Raw genomic sequence first — 22340 nt, 5'->3', positions numbered from 1 at the left:
TTTTATTCGATTATAAAAGTCACTGTGCTCTCGTGGGTTGAGACCAACCCACCCTAATCCTGCTACCTCCAATTCCCACTGCAACCCAGAGGAATTATTCTTAGTGTCGTGACAGCGTCTCGACCAAAACACAACAACCCTTTCCAAACGACTGCTCCTCTGCCAGCCCTTTCCAATCAGGCTGATTCATTCAGCCGCTCCTGCCAGTCACGCTGCTCCTGCTCTCCCTCATCGTCCTCCTGCCAATTATGAGTCTTTTAACAAATGGAAATGATTGGAAGTCAATGGCTGCCTGGAATTTCATAAAACAGGGCAGCATAGTTTTGGAAATTGTTGGCAGCATGTTGAATATCACTGGCGTTGGTTGTTTGGTTTCAAAGGGTACAACATGAAAACGAATTCTTCTGCTTTTGTTGCTTTTAACAAATTGAGTGTGCTCCTATTTCAGGCTGATGTACGGCCTTCCTCCGAGCTCCATTGCTGTCAGAAACCCATTAAAAACCAATGGCTGGAGCGCGTCCCTCCACCACTGAGGACAGTCTCTCCCCTGCAGCTACACCTGGATTCATCCACCGCTGGAAGCAGCTGCCACCTCTCCTCCTGCGTTTGATCAAAACTGCAGCTGTTTCAGTAAATCCAGCCTACAATGGAAATTCAAGACTAAGAAATGTATGACTTGGTTTTAGTCCCTTTTCAAAAACCCTGAGGTGATTTCAGCCTGTGGCTGACGGTCGTGGGTCTCGAGAGGAATCTGAGCTTCGATACGCTGAGACTGATCTTGGCTGCGAACATCAAAAATCTAGGTTCCTCCACTGCAGACGCGCCCCGCAGAAACCGCCGAGGCCACCAACCTTGGTATGATGCGTAGCCTGACACACTTCAGTATGACAGTGGTACTGGAGTACCAATACAGTATCAGGAAGTACTGCTGTACCGTAACCCGAGTGCCTGCTAAGGAATACGAAGCCTGTTCCCTGATAGAAGCGCTGGCTCACCTGTGTCTGGTCACTGAAGTTTAGGTAGGGCTGTTGTTGCACCAGCAGGCCGTCCGGGTTGAGACCACCGGTCATCTGGCAGGACAGCTGCGCCGTGTCGGGATTTGAGATTATCCCTGGCACCGCCCCCCCTCCAGGGACCCCCTGATAGAAGCAGGAGGGCTTGGAGGGCATCTGGTTGCTGGTGAGGTTCAGTCTCTGGCAAGAGGGCACCTGACTGAGGTGGACCCCGTTCACCGGCACAGATGGGGTGGTATTTCTGAACATACAACTGCTAGAAGCTGCCAGAGGTGGCGCCGCCATGTTCTGCTGAACAGGAAATAGAACATTTGAAGTCCCTGGAGTGGAGAACATTGGGCCGCAGTCAGCAGTGCTCTGGGGCGCGGCCACCCCAGGAAGAGGATTCCTCTGAAATCCTGACATTTGGTTGATGCCCATTTGTTGGTGTCCATTTGAGATCAGCTGCTGCTGCTCGAGTGGCCACGACTGTCTCTGATTCTCACTACTCTGAAGTGCAAAGTGGCTCTGCAAGCAGCTGGAGGGCGAGGGGTCTACTGAGAAACCTGCTTGGTTTGAAATATTTGAGGTGTATGTGTCCATAAAGGCGTCCACTTGGTCGGGGACCGATGAGTTCCACTGTCCGCTCTGGAAGTTGAACACGGGGTTCGACTGACTTTCAGCGCTTTGGTCCTGGAGCCCGACTGGCAGGTTGGGCGTCCTCTGCGGAAGGTGGTTCTGCATCGGCTGAGCCATTTGGTTGGGGTGGAGCTGACTAGGTTGCCCGAGTGAGAACACTCCAAGGTTGCTGTCCTTGACAGTGACCTGTAAGGTTCTCATTTGGTTCTGTGTCTCAGAGCAAGAGTCCACCAAGGAGGGACTGAAGGTCAGTGGAGCTCCACCTGTGGTGCCCAGATCCAGACCCACAGTAGGGTTGAGTGTTTGCTGTGAGGCGATCTGCTGGAGCGTCAGGCCGTTTAAACCAGAAGAACTCAGCTGAGGAAGATCCATGTGGGTCAGTTTCATGGTCCCCAGAACTAAATTCTGCTGCCCAGCCATCATATGCCCTCCATTCGGGATCAGCTGGTTTGGAGGCTCCAGAGGCCAGCTGAAGTTCTGCCCAACTCCTTGATCTGGACCCTGGTTCTGGAGGTCCAAAGTAGAGAGGCAGGCTGGTACATTTTCCAGCTGGTCTGGCAACTTGAGCCCTCCCTCCTTCTGGAGCTGCTCCTCCACATATGACAGGATGTCTTGGCTGAGGATGTCGTTGATGTCCTCACTAATCTCACAGCTGTTGGTGCTCATCTTCAGAAGCGTGCTCTCCCAGCTCTTCAGCTCGTCGGCTTCCACGTCCAAGGTGTCAGTGAGGTCATTGTCCCCCAGGATCTGCTGCAGCGTCTCCATCATGTCCTGCACTGTGGCCTCGGACTTCACCAGGCTTCCAACCACAGGTTTAGGGGAGGAGTGCTGCCAGACATCTCCAGGAACATTGACTGTGGCGTGGGTGTCCTTGAAGGCAGCGTCGTTGAGGGAGTTCAGGGTGTTGGCACTGTTGTGTTCACAGTAGATGGACTGGTCCTGACTCAGCATGCAGCCCAGGATGGAGTTGGGGCTGATAGAATAGTTGTCTATCTTCCTCTGCTTCGGGGCGGAGCATGTGTCAGAGACGTCGATTGTCGGCGCAAGATCGTACAGCAACGCGTCTCCAGTAGCGAAGTTAAAGGGCAGCTGGAGCCGACGAAGACGCAGCTGCTCTTCGCCTTCTTCATTTCTGCGTGAAAACAGGAGAGCTGGTTTGGAGGCAGGTTCAGACGGTGCTGTGACGATGAATCGCGCTGTTCTGCTTGTTAACTCACGTCAAAGCTCTCTGCCGGGCCACGATGAAGTCTGGTTTCCCTCCTTTGAAGACCAGCCTGGCGCTGGCCTGGACCCAGATCCATGTTCCATTTTTGGTCAACAGCCTGAAGACGGTGAAACCGCTGTCTCCGGTTTTCATCACTGGACACAGGAGACACATCTCTCAGTCCAAGGCTACACATATTGAAGCAGAATTCCATCCACTGCGTGTTGGTCATTTTCCAGTAGCAAGAAGAGAGCGACTTACTTCTCACGTGGTTGTCAGCACAGTACATCATGTCTGCAGCGTGGATGAAGTGATAGCCAGAGCCTTTCATGCAGAGTTCGGCTTCACTGTAACCCAGAACGACCTTCCCCCTGAGGAGAAAACACAACACATCAGCACCAACGTCGGCTTGTTAGGAGCACATCAAGATCCTGAAGTCCACCGACACAGATTTCTTCACTGCTCTGGGCCGATCATTCGTCTACCTGGTGTCGATGCCCAGTGGTGTGAAGTCCAGCTTGTGTTTGGTCTGGAAGATGAGCGTCTTGGTGCGGATCTCCAGGATGGACGGTGGCTGCAGGGGCGTGGCAATAGAGAACAAGGCGAGCTGCGGCGGGACCAGCGTCCCATCCTCTGACACTCGATTCTGGCCATGAAGGAACTTCAGGCGTCCGCGGAAGTTGAGGGCCTGAACGTGTGGAGACAAGAGATTCGTCTGTCAACAACCTCACGAGCCCAACAGTTCTAGAAGATCTTCACTGGTGTGTTTTCTGAACGTGTGTGTTACCAGGAAGCCGGACGAGTTGTCCAGCAGGCACCGGAAACGACAGCAGAAGTTTCTCTCCAGGAAGGAGGAGTTTTCTGGAGGGATGACCTGAGGGTTGTAGGTCATCACGTTGCTGCTGACCTCGCTGCTGCTCTGATCACCTGCAGTGACACATTCACATCAGAGGTGCTCACGTGTCTTTTCTCTAGTTGTCATATTTTTTTTTACAGTGCGCCGGACTTACTGGGGCTGTCTGCGAAACCATCCGGCTGGTTGGAGGGCTTGAGAGCGAAGTGAAGCTGCCGTCTGAAAAGAGCTCGATCGTCCGTGTGGATCAACTCAAACACGCTCTGATGGACGACGTCCGACTGAAACACACAGAGGCCGGATTCTGTTTGATACGGAGTAAAATACTCGGCGCAGTGGCTGGGCATCACCGTAGGAGACGCTGCCGACTCTGAGGAGGAGATGTCAACTCCATCTTTATGCCTTTACCCAGCAAAGCTGTGGTTGTGGGTCAAAAGCAACATCTCTGGAAAGCAGGAGGGAAGTTCCTCCAATGTAGCACAAACACTGGGCTTACTGGCACACTCCACAAATCTACCCATTTCAAGAGAGTAAGAACACATCATGAGATGAACTGCCAACCATCTGAGCAGGTTTCTGGCTGATCTCCAGTCAGTGTGGCTACATTAGCCTGGAAGACTTGGCTGCAGGAACATAAATGTTGACGTTCTGGTCGTGGAGACTTCCTCTCCACTTTGAAAACGGCAAACGCTTGGAGTGGAGAGATGAGATATCGACAGAGAGGCTCATCACATGCCCACTGTCAAACACCATCTGATCTTCTCATTTCAGTTTGAAAATATGGATAAGCAGCATCTGTCGGACTCTGTTTATTCCCAAATTGTACGAAAACAATATTTGGGAATCCTGCAAGACCCCCTGAAGGGATTCAGAACCTTTCCCTCTCATGTAATATTCATTTAAACCCACATGTATATAAATAACAACAACATGCAACAGAAAACTTCCTCTGTTTTTTCTCATTTCAGCATCGCCCAAACATTTTTCCACAGCTGCTCCACTCCTGCACTTGTGTGTGTTCAGTGTGTAACATCAATGAATCACTTTTGGAGAAATCCACTCTGACTGGAGCGAACAAAGGAACAAACATGCATTATTCAGCCTAACGGAGCCCATCAGGAGGGTTTACTGCTACTAGGATTTATTGTGCAATCACAGAATTGTGAATTTGACTGTTAAACGAGGAGGGGAGTAAAGGGCATCCCTGACTCACACCACATGTTTTCAGTTGTGAGTAACAGAAAGCACATCATAAATATTTCATCAAGGGTCGGAGCCTGTGTGAGTTGGCACTACGGCTTCAGACGGGAGAGAAGCGTGCCCCCCCCCAGCTCAGCCCACATTTGGGTGAGGGTGTTTTGTGAGTTCCAGCTCCTCCACTGTTTGTACTGGCGAGCGGCGTTCAAGTCCGGTGATGGAAGTGAAAACACACAGAGACACACAACAATGCTCGCCGCCCTGAGTGACAGCGCAGAGCAACTGACTCAGGGCTGCAAACACAGAGATGGCGTTGTGCTGGCCCGTGGTGCTGAGCGAACCACGCCTCTCCGCCCTCTTTCTGTTACTCAACCGTCAGCAAACAAACCTGACACAAACCCTCCTTTGTCAGCGGCGCTGAAACGTGGCTTCAGCAGGCTTTGTTGAGTTCAAAGCACCCCTGAAGTCCTGATCCGAGAGGTTTTCTAGCTTAGATGACGTTTTGTTTGGTACCAGAACAGAAACTTGGCCTTTCAGCTGGAAATGTAAAAATCTATCAATACGTGCTGGCATCATGAACCCAAGAATCGACATCTTCCTTCTCCCTGGGTCGTCCCTTGCCGTTTCTGCCTGCTCTTTATTTCCTCTGGCGAGGGGAACATTAACATGAAGAATGACTGATACAAGGGTGACATAACTCCATTGATCCCTCAGAAGTAAACAACTTAAGGTTGGATAAGCATGTTGAAATGTTGGAATCACAAATAACACAAAGTCCAGAACACTATCAGCTCTGCCAGAGACCCACTTTCTTTATTGAGGGTTTTTTTTGTTGTTGCCATCTTTTGCCTCCAAAATAATAAACTTGCAGCTCTGCAAGCACAGCAGCACATCAATAGTTTTCACTCAATGATACCCACTGATTTCATTTATCAGTTTCAATGACAGGCAGCAGGAGAAAGAGGACTTAGTTTACACCAGGGTCAGACTCTGCTGTGAGTAGCGAGTTGAAAAGACGACGGCTGGATGATGAAGGGAAGATTTCAGGTGTAACAAAGTAAACCACCTGAACAAGCATCAGAGACCAAGGCGATGTGATGATTCACACTGTGGCCGAGCACTGCTCCCTCCCCAGGGCGAGCACACAACCTTGCAATTGATTGATTAAAGCTGCATGGTGTCCATGATGACATCAGGTCACTGGTTTGTCTGTCTGTCTTAAACTTGGAAAGATGCATTCTGGACAACTCTCTTTAATCAGTCACTTTTATTTGTAGACATTTTAAGGAATGTCTTGGACATTACATGGACCTGCAGGGAGGCCGGCAGTCTCCTAACAGTTGAAGGGATCTTTTCCTGACACCCTCGATGGGCGGAGTGTTGGAGTTTGTTCTCCTCTCAGCTCTGTAGGCGCCGTTAAAACGGTCATAAGCAGTCGGAGCTGCTTCGCCAGACTGAGGCTGAGACGACAACAACACTTCCTGTGCTGATTAGCATCCTGACTTCAGACTGGTGTGTGTGTGTGTGTGTGTGTGTGTGGGCTGTACTCCACGTGCCTGGGCACCATTTTTAATCCCCCTGGCTGCAGACGTCTTTAACCCCGGTTCAAACGGATGTGTTTACATGTCAAGAGTTCACAGCCAACAAAGCAGCTCGGTTCTCCCACTGAGCCAGAGAACCACATGGCACACATGTGTTCCTGCCTCGGACCCGCCGGCGTGTCGATCATGTAGCGTGTTGTGTGGCTCAGTATGAATGATGCAGCAGCTGCTGGTGACTGGGCCGGGCTCTGGTTATATCTTCATGAACCGATGATACACTGAACACTCGTAAAAACCTCAAGTGCACCTTTGTGACTGATGATGATGTCACTGATTACTGATTGCTAGCAGGTGAGATATGAACTCGCCACCCTAAAGAAAAATGGCTCCGTTGATGGAGATGCAGCTTCAGACACGACTTTAACGGCCCGCACAGGTGTTCCTGCATGACCACACGCCATTCACGGATTATTATCACCTGCTAACAGGATGGACATCAAGAGCAGCATAGCAGCGTGTGTGTGTGTGTGTGTGTGTGTGTGTGGGTACACTGTGTTTGGTTCTTGTTCTCTCATCAGGATTTGCATGTACTCTAAAGGCTGAAACAACAAGTCCAAGATGTCTGCCACCTGCTGCAGGAGAACATAAACCATCCAGACTGAACATTACTGAGCTCAAGCTGGCGTCGACGCTGGTTATTTAAAAAGTAAGGAATGTTTTAATGTTCCACAACCGCCCAAAAAAGACGGAGACGAATTCAATAGTTTGATGAACGGTGAGAGATACGGCTGTTATGAAGACGTTCTCAGGCCCAGTGCGGCGATGTGGAAATCAACCAGGAAATTCTAAATTCACCAACTTTTTCAAGTGTTGCAGGAAACACAGGGGAGGTGAAACCCTTGGATTCTCACCCCGCTGTTGTGTCACAGGCTCTGTCTGACAGGGCCTTTCTCTCCTACCCTTCTCCAGGATGCCAGAGCGTCCTTGTTCCAGCCACGAGGGAACGTTGAGTTTCACGGATCATAAACATCAGCTGAACCCAGCGGAACATCAGGAGGTCAGCGATGTGATATCAGGTCACAAGCTCCTGGTCACAGCGGCTGATTAGATCACTTGGGGAACGGATCATTGCTGCAGCATTCCACAATCATTAGTCCACACTTGGAGTTGACGCGATCGTTAACCCAGCGGCGAGTGAGCGCACCTCTCAAACCCCAGGACTCAAAAACTTTTCAAAGGCTGTAATTTTCCGGTGTGTCACAGTGTGGACGCCTCATTACCATCGCAGACCCAAACAAAAGAGCAGGGCCTGGAATATGTTTCACAACAACGTTGCTCAATGAGCCTTTTCGTCCACACAGAACAGCAACATCCTCGGCATCAGTGGCCATGTTTTACTGTCAGAGATCTGAATCGCTTGATGAACCTCTCGAGAGGCTTTAATCACATCCCTCAAGGACAGAGGAGCACGTGCCCTTCATCACTCCACGTTGTGACTGTTTTAGGTTCCCCAGGAAAGCCTTCTCTTTCTCTGCTGCACTTGTTGAGGGGATGCACCCGCAGGTGAGCCTCCTCCCAGGAAACGAGAGGAGGACAGAAGAAGCTCCAGTCGCTGTAACCTTTAACCCCCTGAACTTCAGTTTCTGGAAGCGTTTTTGTAATTTTTTTCCCCCTCCCGTTACCGAAAGCGCACTCATATTTCACTCCAGCGCCTTTCAAGTCCAGTGTCTCCACGGAAACGGCACATAAACCAAGGCTGTTTCCACAATTTTTTTCACATCGTCTTGTCTGGAGTTCAGATGAATTTTCGCAGAATTCTTGTCACATGACTGTCGGTTCCAGCTGAGTCAACTGTGGTTTCCAATTTTCTTTTTGAAGAGATCAGATGATTAGATGAGGGTGGTTCTGTGTCCTCCTCTAGCTCGGTTCCTCTACCAGAGGCCTGGGAGCTCCAGGGTTCTACGCAGTACCTTAGCTGTTCCTACATATACATATAATTCTGTATTTTTACCATCTGTGTCAATGAAAAGACCTCTCCAACAGAGGCTGAAAGAACCAATAGAGGAGTTAATATTGTTATTGATCATCCCTCCTCTCACCTGGTGGAAACCGAGGAAGTCCTGGATCGTGGGCGACGTGTAGAAGACGTAGCCTTCAGCGGTCACCACCAACACAAAGCCATTCAGAGCCTGAGGGCCCAAAAGCAATGACTCATTTGTTTCAAGGCCATTCGTGTATTTGAGGTAAAACAAAACAAAACGGAGCCAAGATCATCACCTGGAGCAGCAGGTCTCCCTCCGAGAAGGAGACCCCATCGATGGAGGTGACCTGGGAGGCAGCGTGCAAGGACGAGGAGGGCGATGTCAGCGTGTTCTGGTTGTTGGACCCAAACATGAGGCTCCGTTCGCTGGTCCAGCTGGAGCCATTCTGGCCCTTCTTGATGGTGGCTGGAGGAGAAGAGGAGAGGAAACCAGATAAAGAATTTGGGGTGACGCCAAAGTTACATTCTCTTTCGTAAAATTACAGTCGGAACCGTTTTGGTTCCGTGCAGCGTTTCTGGAGGGGAAACAAGTCCGATGTGGATCTTTCTGAATCAAATAACAATAAACTACCAACAGGGACTCAAACCAACTGCACTCGTAACTCTGAGTGTCAGAAGAAGCTCCATCTGCTTCAGGCCGATTGTGACAAAACTCTGATGAAGATCTTTTGAAATGAGAGTGAAAAGTGAGGAAAAAGAGGAAGAGGAAGAGCGCATCTTGTCTGGTTCCAGCAGGGTGGAGCTGCCTGATGTTTCCTGTCATCTTACAACACCGTCACCCAACTCTTCCTCCTCTTCCTCTTCCTCCTCTGGCACATATCAAGCAGACCTTATCGCTGTGAGAGCAGCAGAAAAGCAAGAGAATAACAACCGCCCTGAGAAGCTTCAAATGCCCCCCCGAGGGAGGAAGCGGGGGGTTTCGGAAGGTGGTGCACAGTTCAGTCAGGCGGAGGACAGATTTATTTATCAGGTTCCATTTGTGAGACACTGATCACATTCTTGTGTGTATTTACGATCCAGCAGCAGACCTGAATTTGCATTTCTTGCTTTTACAGATCAAATGAGGACAATTTGAGAGTTTCAGGTTCTTCTTACCGAGAAGCCGCCAAATTTATCCATGCAAGAACACTCTTCTTTCGTCCCGACCCTGCCTGACAACAAAAATATCACCTAACCAGCTGACTGCACCGGTATCAACGGGAAAATTCGATGTGTACCAACTTACTGCCAGCTCCACCTCAAGGATGCAACATGTCGTCTCTGCAGCAGCGTGGTTTGAGAGTCATTGTCTGTTAGTCTGTGCAGCTTTGCAGCCGTGACTGTGCGAGGTGTCAAAAAAGCCCTGAATGAAGCAGGAAGGGCTCAGGTGAGAACAGCCGCTGGTTCCAGACCACATCGGTGGTGAATCTGTCAATCACTCACCACTATAACTTCAGTCTCGGGTGTCGTCATTATTCTGTGTCCCTGCTCGTCCCGCATGCAGGCTGCACAGGAACGGTTCCAGCAGCGGGTTTCAAAGCCCTCTAACTATCTGTAGTCTGACACCAGAACAGCACAAAAACTCCAGGCCAAATGTGGATAACAGGCCGAGCCACAAAATAACCCAGCGTTTTCTCCTGTGGATCCAGCGCAGCAGGGAGCAGCCATTTTGGAAGCCTCCAAAGGCCTCAGACGCTGCATCGATCTGAACTGGGATCCAGATCTAACAGTGCTTTTGCATGCAAAAGGGTTTCGTCGCCACCGATGGAAACATCATAAACGTGTGTCCTACTTAGAGCTGCTGGATAATGAGTATTTGGATTATACGCTTCCTTAAAAAAGCTGTACAAAGACTTTCTTCAGAAAACAAATGCCTGCTTCCCAAAAAGGATTATGTGATAGAGAGAAGCTAGACAAGTCCAAGCATGGTGGAGCTCAGCTTTTGCCAAGTGATGAGGAGTATTTTTACTGAAATAAATCAGATGTTTAAGCAATTGAGCCGAATAAATGTACTTTCGCTCAACATGAAGTACCAAAAAAATCCCATGAGGCTGGCGAGAGGACGGGCCGGGAAGCGGCGAGGGTTGATAAAGCCATTTCTAAATGCGGTCATTTCTTCTTTTATTACTTGACAAAAGGAAGTGGAAAAGCTTTGAGTGTTTGGGTTATTAGTTACTTTTGGTGGTTTCCATCTAATCAGCAGGGGAGGAGGTGAGGAGTTTGAAACCTATGATTTTCAAACCATAATGGATGTGAAAGTCTCGGGGAAGCTGTAATTTCTAATCCTGTGAGAGGCTTTTCGTGTGCTGCGTCACTTGAACGTGCAGGACGGCGAGCTGACGTGCTGCAGAGATTTAAGTGGATATTTCATCGATTGATCTGAATAAAACCAAATGTGTGTGAGAGCTCGAGCGGCTTCCTCAACACACACCCAGCCTCCCCATCTCTTACGAACGAACTGACTCTGAATATTCCCACAGCGTGTGAGGAGCGGCGGCGTTGCCAGGAGAGCTGGCATGATGAATATCCTGAGGGGTTCAAACACACTTGGAGTTTTGGCCGGCAGCGTGTGGGACTGTCTGACGCTGAAAGTGCAGCTGTTTTCTGTAGCAGAGCCCAATGAATAATAAAAGACGAGAAGCTGCGATGCCTGCTTTGCCTGTGAAATCTCTAGAATGTTCATATCGGTTTCAAACTAACCAGCCTGATTTGATCTGTAAATGTCCAGTGAGATTCAATCTCAACCAAAGAGCAACTAAGACTCATCTTCACTGGCAGATTTGATCAGATAAATAAGAGCATGAGGAGTGAAAGAACCTTGAGTACAAGCACCAAAATAAACCAGCAGATAACCACAGACGAGGAAAATGTGGTGTATGAATTCAAATGTGGACGGAGGAGAAAGAGCTGAGCAGTTCAAAGAAAAATGTCGTGTGTGTGTGTGTGTGTGTGTGTGCGTGTGTGTTAAGACTTTTTTTACTTAAGTAGATGCAAGAATTTAGATTCTAGAGTCTTTAGTTTCACTGTTGTTTCACTGTTTAGTTATTCAGTGTGCTTTTAGCATAAGTATGTGTCACTACAGAGTGTGTGCGTGCGTGTGTGTGTGTGTGTGTGGGGGGGGGGGGGGGTTGGGGTGCCTGGGCATGCTCGAACACACACACACTCATATACTCACACTCATAGCTGCAGGCAATCTGGTTTAGTGGTTCAGTGTCTCAGTACAGCGATAATGTGCTATTTTAGTACCCCAGAGAAACTGAAGAAGAAATAAAAGGTGTTAATTTTGTTCTACAAAGAAAGGAAGGGAACAAGAAAAGAGCGATGAAAAGAAACAGGACAAGAAAAGTCGGCTTAAAATCTATAATTCACACAAATGAATCAATGAAATTACTGACTGGATAAACAAGAGTCTGCAGACAACCTGAGAGGATCGCCGTAGGTGCCCTGGGGAACCCCCCTGGCTTCTTTTTCTGTTGTGGTAAAAACCTCTGTCTCCACCAAACCCCCAGCACTGAGCTTTAACAAGAAACAGCTGAACCCTAACAACTGCCAGAGCCATAGTAAGACAGGAAACCCCCAAAACAACCACCACTCTTCTTCCACAGCTTCACACTGACGACGGCTCCCCAAGGTGCCCGACATGCCCCCCCCCTTACCCAGCTTCCTTTGGGAGGCTGCTCACTTATCAATATTCAACATTGTAATGGCCGTTTCTTCTTCATATTCTCCTAGGATCCAACATAAATGGTGCTCTGACTCAATTTTATGGGGCTGTAAAGAACATCTAGAACACTACTGGTTCTTTTTAGGTCCTTAACGCTGACATAAACAACTTTTTAGAGGGCAAATCAGAAGGCCCCTGCACAGCAGAACACTTCAGCCGGGTTTGTCAACCAACGCTAATGACGACAAATCCCATCCCGATACATAAAACCCCGTTTACAAACTTCCATCCACTGTCGCTGGTTGCGCGTCTCCATCTGTATTCAATGCTGCGTGTTTTACATGCAAATGGCTCGGTTCTTCTGTGGTAACAATCATTGTCAGCCTCGACTCCAGTGAAAAATAACCCCAGCGCACTTATTGAACCCGTCATCAGACTCATAGTGCATCATTTCGTCTGCTGCAACCCCTCTTAACCCGGTGCCTCCCCATCTCTCCCTCTATCATATTTGCTAACTCTCCACATCCCTCCATCTCCCAACACCCACTCTTAAGCACTTTGCGGTTTCTGTCGGCTTTGAAACCCAAGAGCTGAATGGAGTCATTGTTCTCCATCCCTTTGGACGGTAGGATGGAGGGTTCGGTGGCGGCGGTGGTGGGTGGATGGTTGTGGGGGTGTGTGTGTGTGTGTGTGTGTGGGTGGGTGGGTGGTTGGGGGGGGGGGGGGTTCTGACAAGCAGATCAGCTTCACCAGCGCTCTCTCTCTCTCCTTCTCAGTTTTGCTCTCCCTGATCCTCTCACTGCAGGTTTGGGCATGAGCGGTGAGGCCTTTCTGAAAGCACAGAAAAAGCTTTGTCTGGTGTGGAAACGGGAGTTCCTGTCAGAGCCTCTACATTTGGTCTGGAGCTCTAAATCACTGCCCTGCCCGGCAACACGGGTCATCTGTTGTCTGATGCGTGTAGCTTCCTCTTATGTTTCTGTCCCTTTGATCCATGACATTTTCTCCAATCTGGTGCACAAGGAACAGGCCACATGTTGACGTGTGCCCTGGAAAAATGACACATTTGTCCACTAGGGGGTGGTATAACAGGCTGGCAGATGCTTCACCTCTGCTTTTACACCAATACATTTACAAAAAATTAAAAAAAAAACAAATTAAAAGTTGATTGAGTTTCCTTGCTGAGTGTTGTAGTGGTAAAAGACGCCTGATGACAGCTCCTCTGATGCGTGTGGCGTTTTGTGAGCCACACTTCAGACTCACTTCTGTCAGGTTTGTTTAAATGCTGGTTCGGGTTTTTGATAGTTTGACATTTTGAGCTTCTGTCTCTTTAATGCTCTGTGCAGTGGAGCATCCACCTGCGTATCCACTCTCTGTGCCAGACACCTGACGAGCAGCTTTGGATGCATGTGTTAGCCTGGCTCGTTTCCGGAGACATATGATGAAAAATGACCTCACTTGAAAAACAACCACAAATATGAAACTGAAACAATCATTTAAGGAAGAGGCCTAATTGGTTTTCTTTGTTTCGTAAATGAAAACTACATTAACTGAAAGAAAACTGAATAAAAGTCCTGGATCCACCCCCCCACCTGGATCAGCACCAACATTTAACAGGATCTCCCGGGGCCAAGATGCATCCCTGGTCAATTCTCATGAAAATATGTCCCTCAGCTTTAATTCAATCCAGTTCATGGACCAACAAGCTAAGCTGATGACACGGTGGAGTTTATGACACCCAGGAAAGGTGGCTTGGTTCAGGCCGAGCCTCGAGTGACTTATTGTGAAAAGCCCTGAATACCAAGACTGGAACCTTCAACTGTGAATAAATAAAACACAACCTGGTGGCTTTAACCCATCCTAGGGTGTCTATGAGAGCTCCTTGTTGTTTTCTCACTGCTGAACTTCTCTTCCTGCCCCCCCCCCCCCGTTACTGCTACTTCCTGCTCTGCGGTTAAAAAGTCTCACTTTGATAACCACAGCTATTTCACTGATGGACACGCCTGAATGTTAATCCCACAGAGAGGGTAAACAACCCAGCACCACTGAAACGCCCCATCACAACGACAAATATCACCTGTTCCTGTTGTATTAGAATGTCTAGTTAAACGCTGTCGTAGCCTGTGGATTGTTTCACTCATCTCACACACACACACACACACAAACACACACACACACACACACACACACACACACACACACTCTCGCTCTGACCCTGAACTCCCTAAGACAGCGCTGACCTTTGACCCCTGGCACGCTACAGTGAGGCTGAGTCTGGTGGAGATGTCTCAACGTTTACATTCCTGTGTCGAAACAGGAGGTCACACTCGTGCTGATACTGCACATGACCCACCACACCCCGAACAACTCGGATCGTACCACTCACTCAGCGCAGGGTGAGGGGAGAAACGTTGCCGTTCCCAGCTGTTACTGCGATCGTCATCCGCGCAGAAGGCATCACTCCTCAAGTTCAAACTACTTTCTTCGCAGGACTCCTGGTTCACTTTGCTGGACTCACAGTGAAACTGCACAACTCTGTATTCTAAAGGCACCCAAACGCATGTTGGCAGCCGATGGGCTACAAAGAATTTCTCTGAATTATTACATCAAAATAATCAAGTGTAGAAAAGTAATACATCAAATATATCAAGTAAATTGCATTTTATTTTGAATGAATGACATTTTCTCTGAACTAAACTCTGCTTTTGAAACGTATTTAGCAAATCAGACCAGCATGTAAACGGTTGATGTGCGTTTCAGTGCTCAATTTTTTCAACAATTAAAAAAAATTGTGAGTAAAAGCTGCGACCTCATCCATGAGATGCACAAAAAAAATTGAACTGAACTCTGTTTTTGGGTTGTTGTTTTTTTTTTTGAGGAAGTTGAGAAATGTGACAAAAGCCTCTTTGTTCCCACTGATAACTGGAAGGCAAAAAAGACACTTTTCATTAAAACTGAAAAGACAGAAACTGAGCTGACGATTTTTTGGAGGAGAAAAGCATCGGATTATTATTATTCTTTCCTTTAAGCCAAGTGTGCAGAAGAGTTCGGCAATTTGTATTTTCAGAAAATGTTACTGTCGAAAAAGCAGAAGGTCATGAAGTCGATCTCCACCCAGGATGGCAAATAAACACAGGAAGGAAATAAAGAAAGAAAGAAGGAGCGCCTAAAGAAAGAAAACAAGGTCTGATGTTCAGGAAGCTGCTCTATTCGCTTCAACACAACTGATGGAAATGTGGCTAATTTGCTGTAGTCGCTGTTTACTTTCAAATGATCTCTACCCCCCCCCCCACACACACCAACACACACACACACGCACACACACACACACACACACACAGCCTCGCGTGCGAACTTTCAACCCCCAGCATCCTGAGTCAAGAAAGGAGAGGAAGGAGGCCGGCGAAGGAAAAGACGAGGAAAGAGGGAAAGCGTTTAGTGTGATTGCCTGCACACACACACACACACACACACACACACACACACACACACACACACACACACACACACGTCTGATATGACTTTACAGGCTTTTAAATGGTTTGCATGATTACATGCTCTCCAATTTGGAGCTGCTAAATGTTATGATACAGTAAGAGGGGGAGGAAAGAGCCAGAGGACAAGAAAATGGAAAGAGAGAGGGGAGCTGAAGTGAGGAAGGGGTGAGATTTTTGTAAGTGGGGAGGTCGAAGGAGGTGGAGGGGTGAGGAAAGGGGGAGTGATAGAGAAGCAACCAGTAATGGAGTTTAAAGCATTATGTAGCAGCGGTGCTGTTATCGCTGTCGTGCCACAGACCCATTGAGGACAGGAAGTCTCACTCTCTCTCTCTCTCTCACAAACACACACACACACACACACACACACACACACACACACACACACACACACACAAGTGGATTGGAGGTAAGGTTATTTAGTATTAACAAGAGCAACGAATCAGGTTGAAAAACGACTGGGATCCCACGACAGGTTGGTACCAGCGGACCGACTGGTCACCTCACCGCCTTCCTGCGCTCATCAAGTCCACCCCTCAGAGCACCACCACCTGGACCTTGTCTGTCCATGACTGCAGCACCGGAGAGGAAAAGAACCTCAGGAAAAGGCCAAAAGCAAGCCAGGTTACCAAGAGAGCTCCATGAGTTGGCACTTAACACCAATTAAACCTCCATTCATTGAATAAAGCGTTTGGATTAAAAACCTGGGTTGCTAACAAGAGTGTAGAGGAGCCTACAGAGGTCATGGAGGTCATCAAAGGTCATCAGGGGGAACACAAGAAGCCTGAAGCTTAGTGGTGGTGACCTTGAAGTCATGTGACCCTGGTGTAGTTCCTCCATAGGCTACCGTTAGCTTAGCATTGCTAACCGTAGCATCCAGGCTTCCAGCATCATCAGAGGGTTCATCAGTGAAGATGATCTTGATGAACTAAACCTGGAAGATCATCAACTTCTGTTCACCAGAGCTGATTTACTGGTTCAGTCACCACAATCACATGGAGCGATCCTATTGGCTGCTGGGGGAGGAACCAGGAGATGACCACTTCATGTTAGTGGAGGAACCAGGAGAAGACCACTTCCTGTTGGGGGAGGAACCAGGAGATGACCACTTCCTGTTGGACTACAAACACACCTCCTCCATGACAGGATCCCTACAAAAATTCTTCATCCCTGAGATGTTAACATCTTGTTGGACTACAAGCAACAGAGTTCCGCATCCCTGACATGAGCACTTCCTGTTGGACGACAAACGTACCTCATCGCCGCCGTGCTTGGTTAGTCCTCGAGAGCGTGAGTGAAAACAGCTCCACTCTTGCATTGTTTGGTGGAACCAAACAGATCTCAGTCAGTCAGCGGTTGAGTCAGTGAGGTGCTAAACCAGTGACTCAGTCAAAGATCATGACAGGATCTGGCAGGCTTCAAGCCCAGCTTGGCGGTCTGGTTGTAACCCTGAGTGCTGACTGACAGGAGCACTCAGCGGCAGACAGACTGAGCTGGCAGCCAGCAGAGTTGCGTGTAAAGAGTTTATTTAGACAAGAGAGTGAGAGGGAAAGAGGAGTAGGGGAGCCGGCTTTTTCAAAGATGTTTTGTTCAGGCCTGAGGGATCATTTCTGCTACGGAGCGGGAAGAAGTCTCACTCCTGTCAGAATCCAAGAACTGAATGAAAGGTTACGAAAGACCCAGTCAAGCTGACCAGATCTGATATTATACTTGGTCTTCTATAAACTATGAGAGTGTGTGTGTGTGTGTGTCTGCAAGTGTTGCAGCTGCCCAAACACACACATACAGTGTTCACACATGCAGGAAAAAAAACACTTAAGCATGTGCAAACACAGCATGCATTGGTGCATGCATGCAGGAAGTTGTTCACATATATGTGATGCAAAAACGTGTACAAAAATGCACATACAAGTGCCAGGAATGTTACACACCCAAAATATATGATGAATGCAGTTCGTTGCTGGCACAGCTGTCTGTGTGTGAGTGTGTGTGTGTGTGAGTGAGTGAGTGTGTGTGTGTGTGTGAGTGAGTGAGTGTGTGTGTGTGTGTGTGTGTGTGAGTGAGTTAGTGAGGGAGTGCATGGCAACACTATCAGTTTGATCAGCCTGAGCTGGCTGGATCGGATCTGTTCTCTGCAGCGTGTGTGTGTGTCTGATCATGTCTGGCTGATTTCCTCCTCTGTGAACGACTCACCCACTCTTCACCTCATTCTCCCTCTTCTTTTCCTCCCCTCCTTTATCGAATATTTAGAGCAACACACTTGTACGCAAAGTTAAAGACAAAAAACAAGTCTTCAGGATGAGACAGCATGAAGTTCGTCTCCAGGTTTGTCCAGAAACAAGGTCTTGCTGCCCTTCGGGTGTCTAGGTTTGTCTGTCCGACTGAATGGTTTCAAACTGGGTAACAGTCACAGACCAGTAACAGTAACAGGCGACTCTCTCAGACCAGGGATGTGACCAGCACAGGCTTGAAGAACAGGCCAGTAAACGTTACACCACACGTAACCCTTAATTACTTGCTCAGACAAACTCAAGCACCTGGAAGCTCCCATCTTATCGATCCCGCAGGGGGCGAGTGAGGAATGTAAATATCCAGCACCGACCACAAACCGCAGTTATGTTAGCTTAGCTGCTAATGACAGAATCACATGACTTCAGGTCATGGTTTCATCAGAGCTGGTGTTTCGAGCCTTATCATGAAAACCTCAAACTGTCATGTAGAGTTGCTGCTTTTATTTTGAAGGCAATGTCACAGCAATGGAAGTGATTTTGTAGGTGACCGTATTTTAAATGTCCACTTGATTAATAAATCGACTCCTGTCAACTAAAAACACTGAAGGACTCCTACTTTATAGGTGGCAGCAAACTAATCAAAATAGGAATTCTGCCAAAAGTTGCCTCCAAATATGAAACGCAGCTCATTTCAGCAGTGGCGGCGGCGGCGATGTCTCAAGCAGAAGAATCAAGCTAACAGATACAAATCTACGCATTTACACAATCCATCTTCCACATGATATGAGATGAAGACAAAGATCTTTGCGGCCACTGCTGTACATCAGATCATGTGATAGATTCCCTGAAGTCTTGAAGTGCAGATACGATTTATTTCATCAGGCAGCAGAAGTGAAACTCCCCGTGATGATCTTCTCGCCAAGCCTCACAACTGTCAGTGCTCTGGATGTCCGGATCAAGACGCTGCTGGTCCGGGGATGAACAGGCTGAAGCTCACGTCAGCAGCAGACGCCACTAAAACCCTCAAAGATGCCAGTTTCTCTTCGCAGGTGCGGCCACATGCTGCGGCGAGTAGCATGAGGCGGAAGTGGTCGCGCCAGGCAGCCATTGTGGTAATACACACACCCTCGATATTGCCATTGATGCAAATCAGATCTCACACATGGCAACAAGCGGTTGATTTAAGCGTCAGTTTTCTTGTGTCATACATCAGGGTTCGCCAAGTCAAACATGACTGTCGTCACGTCTTCCTGTCACGTCCACTCATGAGAAGTTTTACTCCTGGAATGAACTCTCATCCTTCCATCAACTCTCAACAAACTGCTACCCACTTGAAAACTCGGCAGCATTCATCAAGATTTGATCGAGCCGACCAGAGAGGCGTTCCCGACATTGATGGCTGAAGTGAGGAGTGACAACCCTCAGCTGGATGTTGGAGAGGCGGAGTTAAACCAAGGCCGATTGAAGATCGGGCTCCAGGCTCCCCGGAGGCTGTGCTGCAATCGAATCCAGACTGCACATCTGCCATTGACATGGAAATCTGATCTACGAGGCCAATATTGGTCTCTTATTAAATATCAGAGTTTGTCTAGGACCTGTCAGAGCAGCAGAGAAAGAAACAAAACACAGACAAAACGCATGAAACCCCCCTGAAAAACTTGTCATTCTCGGATCCTCTCTCTTGTTCCTTTTCACCAAAAGGAATTCACAGTTTCTGTTTGAAGGAGAAGAGTTGATGTTTGCCCAGATCCTGTCCAGCGGAGGCAGAGCATGGAAGCAGCGGTGAGAAAATGCATCAACTTTCTCAGTTTAGCAGAGGTGAATGAAGTCAAACAGGCTGGGTGGGTTGGTCCCTGCAGAGCAACACCATCAATCTCCTGCAACTACGAGCGCAAAACACAACCAGAGCGCACAACTGCAGCCGTCAGGCTTCAAACTCCACCCTGCACACCGTGGGTGAACCGTCCCGGTCCTTTCAGGGAGAAATCAACGCACGTGTCAAACCCGAGGTGATGACTCGCTGCACAGTTGCTGAGACACGAGACTGACATGACTGAGACTTCAAGTCGGGAAAAATAGTTGATTACTGAGCGTGGAAGTCTTACCTGCGGTCAGGAGTTCCAGGTGGAAGACGGAAGTCATCGTACATGGAAGAGAAAAAAAGACACAATGAGCAGAAAGTTAAAGTCCCGCTTCTCACAGCTTCTTCCAACACCAGAAACCTTTCCGGTCCGGCCATTTTGTCTTATTATATTTACAATTTTGACCTGCAAAAAAACAAGACAATCCAAATGATGATTGTGCGACATTCCATTTTGTACTGATGCTCTCATTTTTGCCATAAATCCCAGCTTTCCTCGGCAGCAGCCCACCAGAGCTCCTCAGAATTCACTCTTCTAAACGTTTCCAGGACAAAGCAGAGCGGAGCGAAGGCTTTGAACACCCACCAGAATGTCTAGTTAGGAAACGAATCTGAATTGAAAGTAAAAAGTGGAAACTATGCAGAACCGAGACTTTAATTGTGACAACCCACTTGAAGAGCATGGCACCTTGTCTGCCAGAGTGCGTCCGTCCAACTCAAATACCCTGAGGCGCTCCGCGAGCATCCCTCAGATGTCACAATGAGATGTTTGTCTTAATTATTATTGAGCAACAGACATCAGGCATCCATTTTCTTTTCCTAAATAGATTTATAGTGTTTTGGAAAGAAACTCCTTCAATGTAAACTGCTGGGCGGCTGCGCCACAGAACCCTCCCAACCTAAACAGTCCCAAGTGGGACCGGAGGTGAGCCGCTCGTCCCCCGACGGAGCGAGAGAGCCTCTGAACGCCATCAAGGCAGAGTCGGGCTGAAGAAATCACAAGCCGAGCGTGACTTTGTGTCAGCTCTGTCCGTAAACACCAGCGGTTGAAGACAGAAAGACACGGCCTGCATGAGAACGCTGCTTCTTTTCCGTCAGCGCTTCACAATCTTTGGCGATCTGCAATGATTTACCCGAACAGCAACGGCCAAACCAGCGTCACGTCACGGCCGCCACACTGACGAGGATCTCTGAGCTGCGGCGTCCCCCTGGATTATGGATCTGCTTCATTAAAACTGTCACATCAGTCAAATGCAGTCCAAGATGGACGCTCTCTTTACATGGCACTGCAGTTCCATTATATATTGGTCTGTTTGTGACAAATCCAAAACAAAAAAGAAAGTGGTGTCTTCGGACTCAAACCCAAATACTGCGAGTTCTAATAATACAAACCAGAACAAAGCAGTAAATCCTCACTTCAGAGACACTGGAACCCGGGAATGTTTGCATTCTTTTCCGGTGAGTCGTCACATTAATATTCCACAAAGCTTCTGCTGCATAAACGCTGCACGCAAATACGCTGCGGGAACTGGAGCAACAAAGAGATAATTGCACTGCAGAGGACGCCGAGACGGGAGCGCTGAGACACAAGTCCACTGTGAGAAAGTCTGACTTCACCAGCCGGGAGGTAGAAATAGAGAGATCCTTCCTCCCATCACGTACGTCAGGCTCAACTCTAACGAGGCTTAACGAGCGCTACTGGAGGGACGCTAACGCCGGGGGGACACTAACACCGGGGGGACGCTAACACTGGGGGGACGCTAACGCCGGGGGGAAGCTAACGCCGGGGGGACGCTAACGCTCCTTTGCAGAACAACATCACTTCATCTTCTCTCGCTACTGGGCTTTCATGGGAATTGTGACATCTGCTCAATTCCTGCAGGAGTCGTCTGTGCATCGGTGACCTCGACCTTTGACCTCTAAATGTCCCGCTGCTACGAAAAATGTCGACAACGGCAACTGGAAATAACTGGAAGTTCAGCACAAGCTCATCAGTGTCCCACGTTTGAATTCCTGCCTGACAGGAAGCTCCATCCATTCACTATCATGGCTGCCTGTCCTGTGCAGGGTCACGGAGGAGGCGGGAGCTTCCGCCCCCAAACTGGAAGCCACCAAAAGATGATAAGAACATTGTCGTTGACCACAGTGGGTGATTGACAGGAGATGTCCCTCCTCCTCACTGCTTCTGCTGCCTTCATTCATGCAAACTCCCTATCTGGACGTGTCTCAGCTGCTTCAGCCCCCCCCCACGCTTTTCTCCCGCTAGCATGAGACAGCCGGGGATGAGTGTGAAGGGCTTCGCAACGACCTGTTATGAATCCACGTGATTATGCGAGTGGAAATGAGTTGAAATTATTGACTCTTTGACCACAAGACCTCCCAGGGTTCTTCCATCCATCCATCACTCCATCCATCATCTCCTTGTGTTCGCTCCCTCTCGGGGAAGAGGAGGCAGCCCTGAGTGCAAAGATCCAGCTGAAAACACACACACTTTCCTCCTGTGCCTTCGCTGGAACTCCGCTCATCACCTGACTCCATTGTCTGTCCAGGGCGTGAGCCCCTGCACTCAAGCCCAAACCCTAAAACCAGACTCCAGATCTGTCTGAGCTGGGAATCTATCGCCTTCCCTCTCGGCGTTGCGGGGGAG

General features: G+C 48.6%; 1 protein-coding gene across 2 annotated transcripts in view; it reads right to left on the bottom strand.

Moving 5' to 3' along the window:
• Nucleotides 1–22340, bottom strand: part of ahr2 (aryl hydrocarbon receptor 2) — a 52230-nt gene that overhangs the window by 3836 nt on the left and 26054 nt on the right. For both annotated transcript variants that reach the window (XM_086202533.1, XM_086202534.1), the window contains exons 3-10: nucleotides 8704–8873; nucleotides 8526–8615; nucleotides 3846–3969; nucleotides 3623–3762; nucleotides 3321–3523; nucleotides 3097–3206; nucleotides 2849–2990; nucleotides 996–2763 (exon numbers count right to left, since the gene is read on the bottom strand). In XM_086202533.1, the coding sequence (XP_086058659.1) occupies nucleotides 996–2763; nucleotides 2849–2990; nucleotides 3097–3206; nucleotides 3321–3523; nucleotides 3623–3762; nucleotides 3846–3969; nucleotides 8526–8615; nucleotides 8704–8873 (2747 nt within the window). The remainder of the gene's footprint in view (nucleotides 1–995; nucleotides 2764–2848; nucleotides 2991–3096; nucleotides 3207–3320; nucleotides 3524–3622; nucleotides 3763–3845; nucleotides 3970–8525; nucleotides 8616–8703; nucleotides 8874–22340) is intronic.

The sequence above is a fragment of the Aulostomus chinensis genome, chromosome 1, assembly GCF_037954235.1.
Source record: "Aulostomus chinensis isolate RoL2024-O1b breed Wild chromosome 1, RoL_Achi_v1.0, whole genome shotgun sequence".
Classification (NCBI taxonomy): Eukaryota; Metazoa; Chordata; class Actinopteri; order Syngnathiformes; family Aulostomidae; genus Aulostomus; species Aulostomus chinensis.
This window is presented reverse-complemented; position numbering and strand designations above follow the sequence as displayed.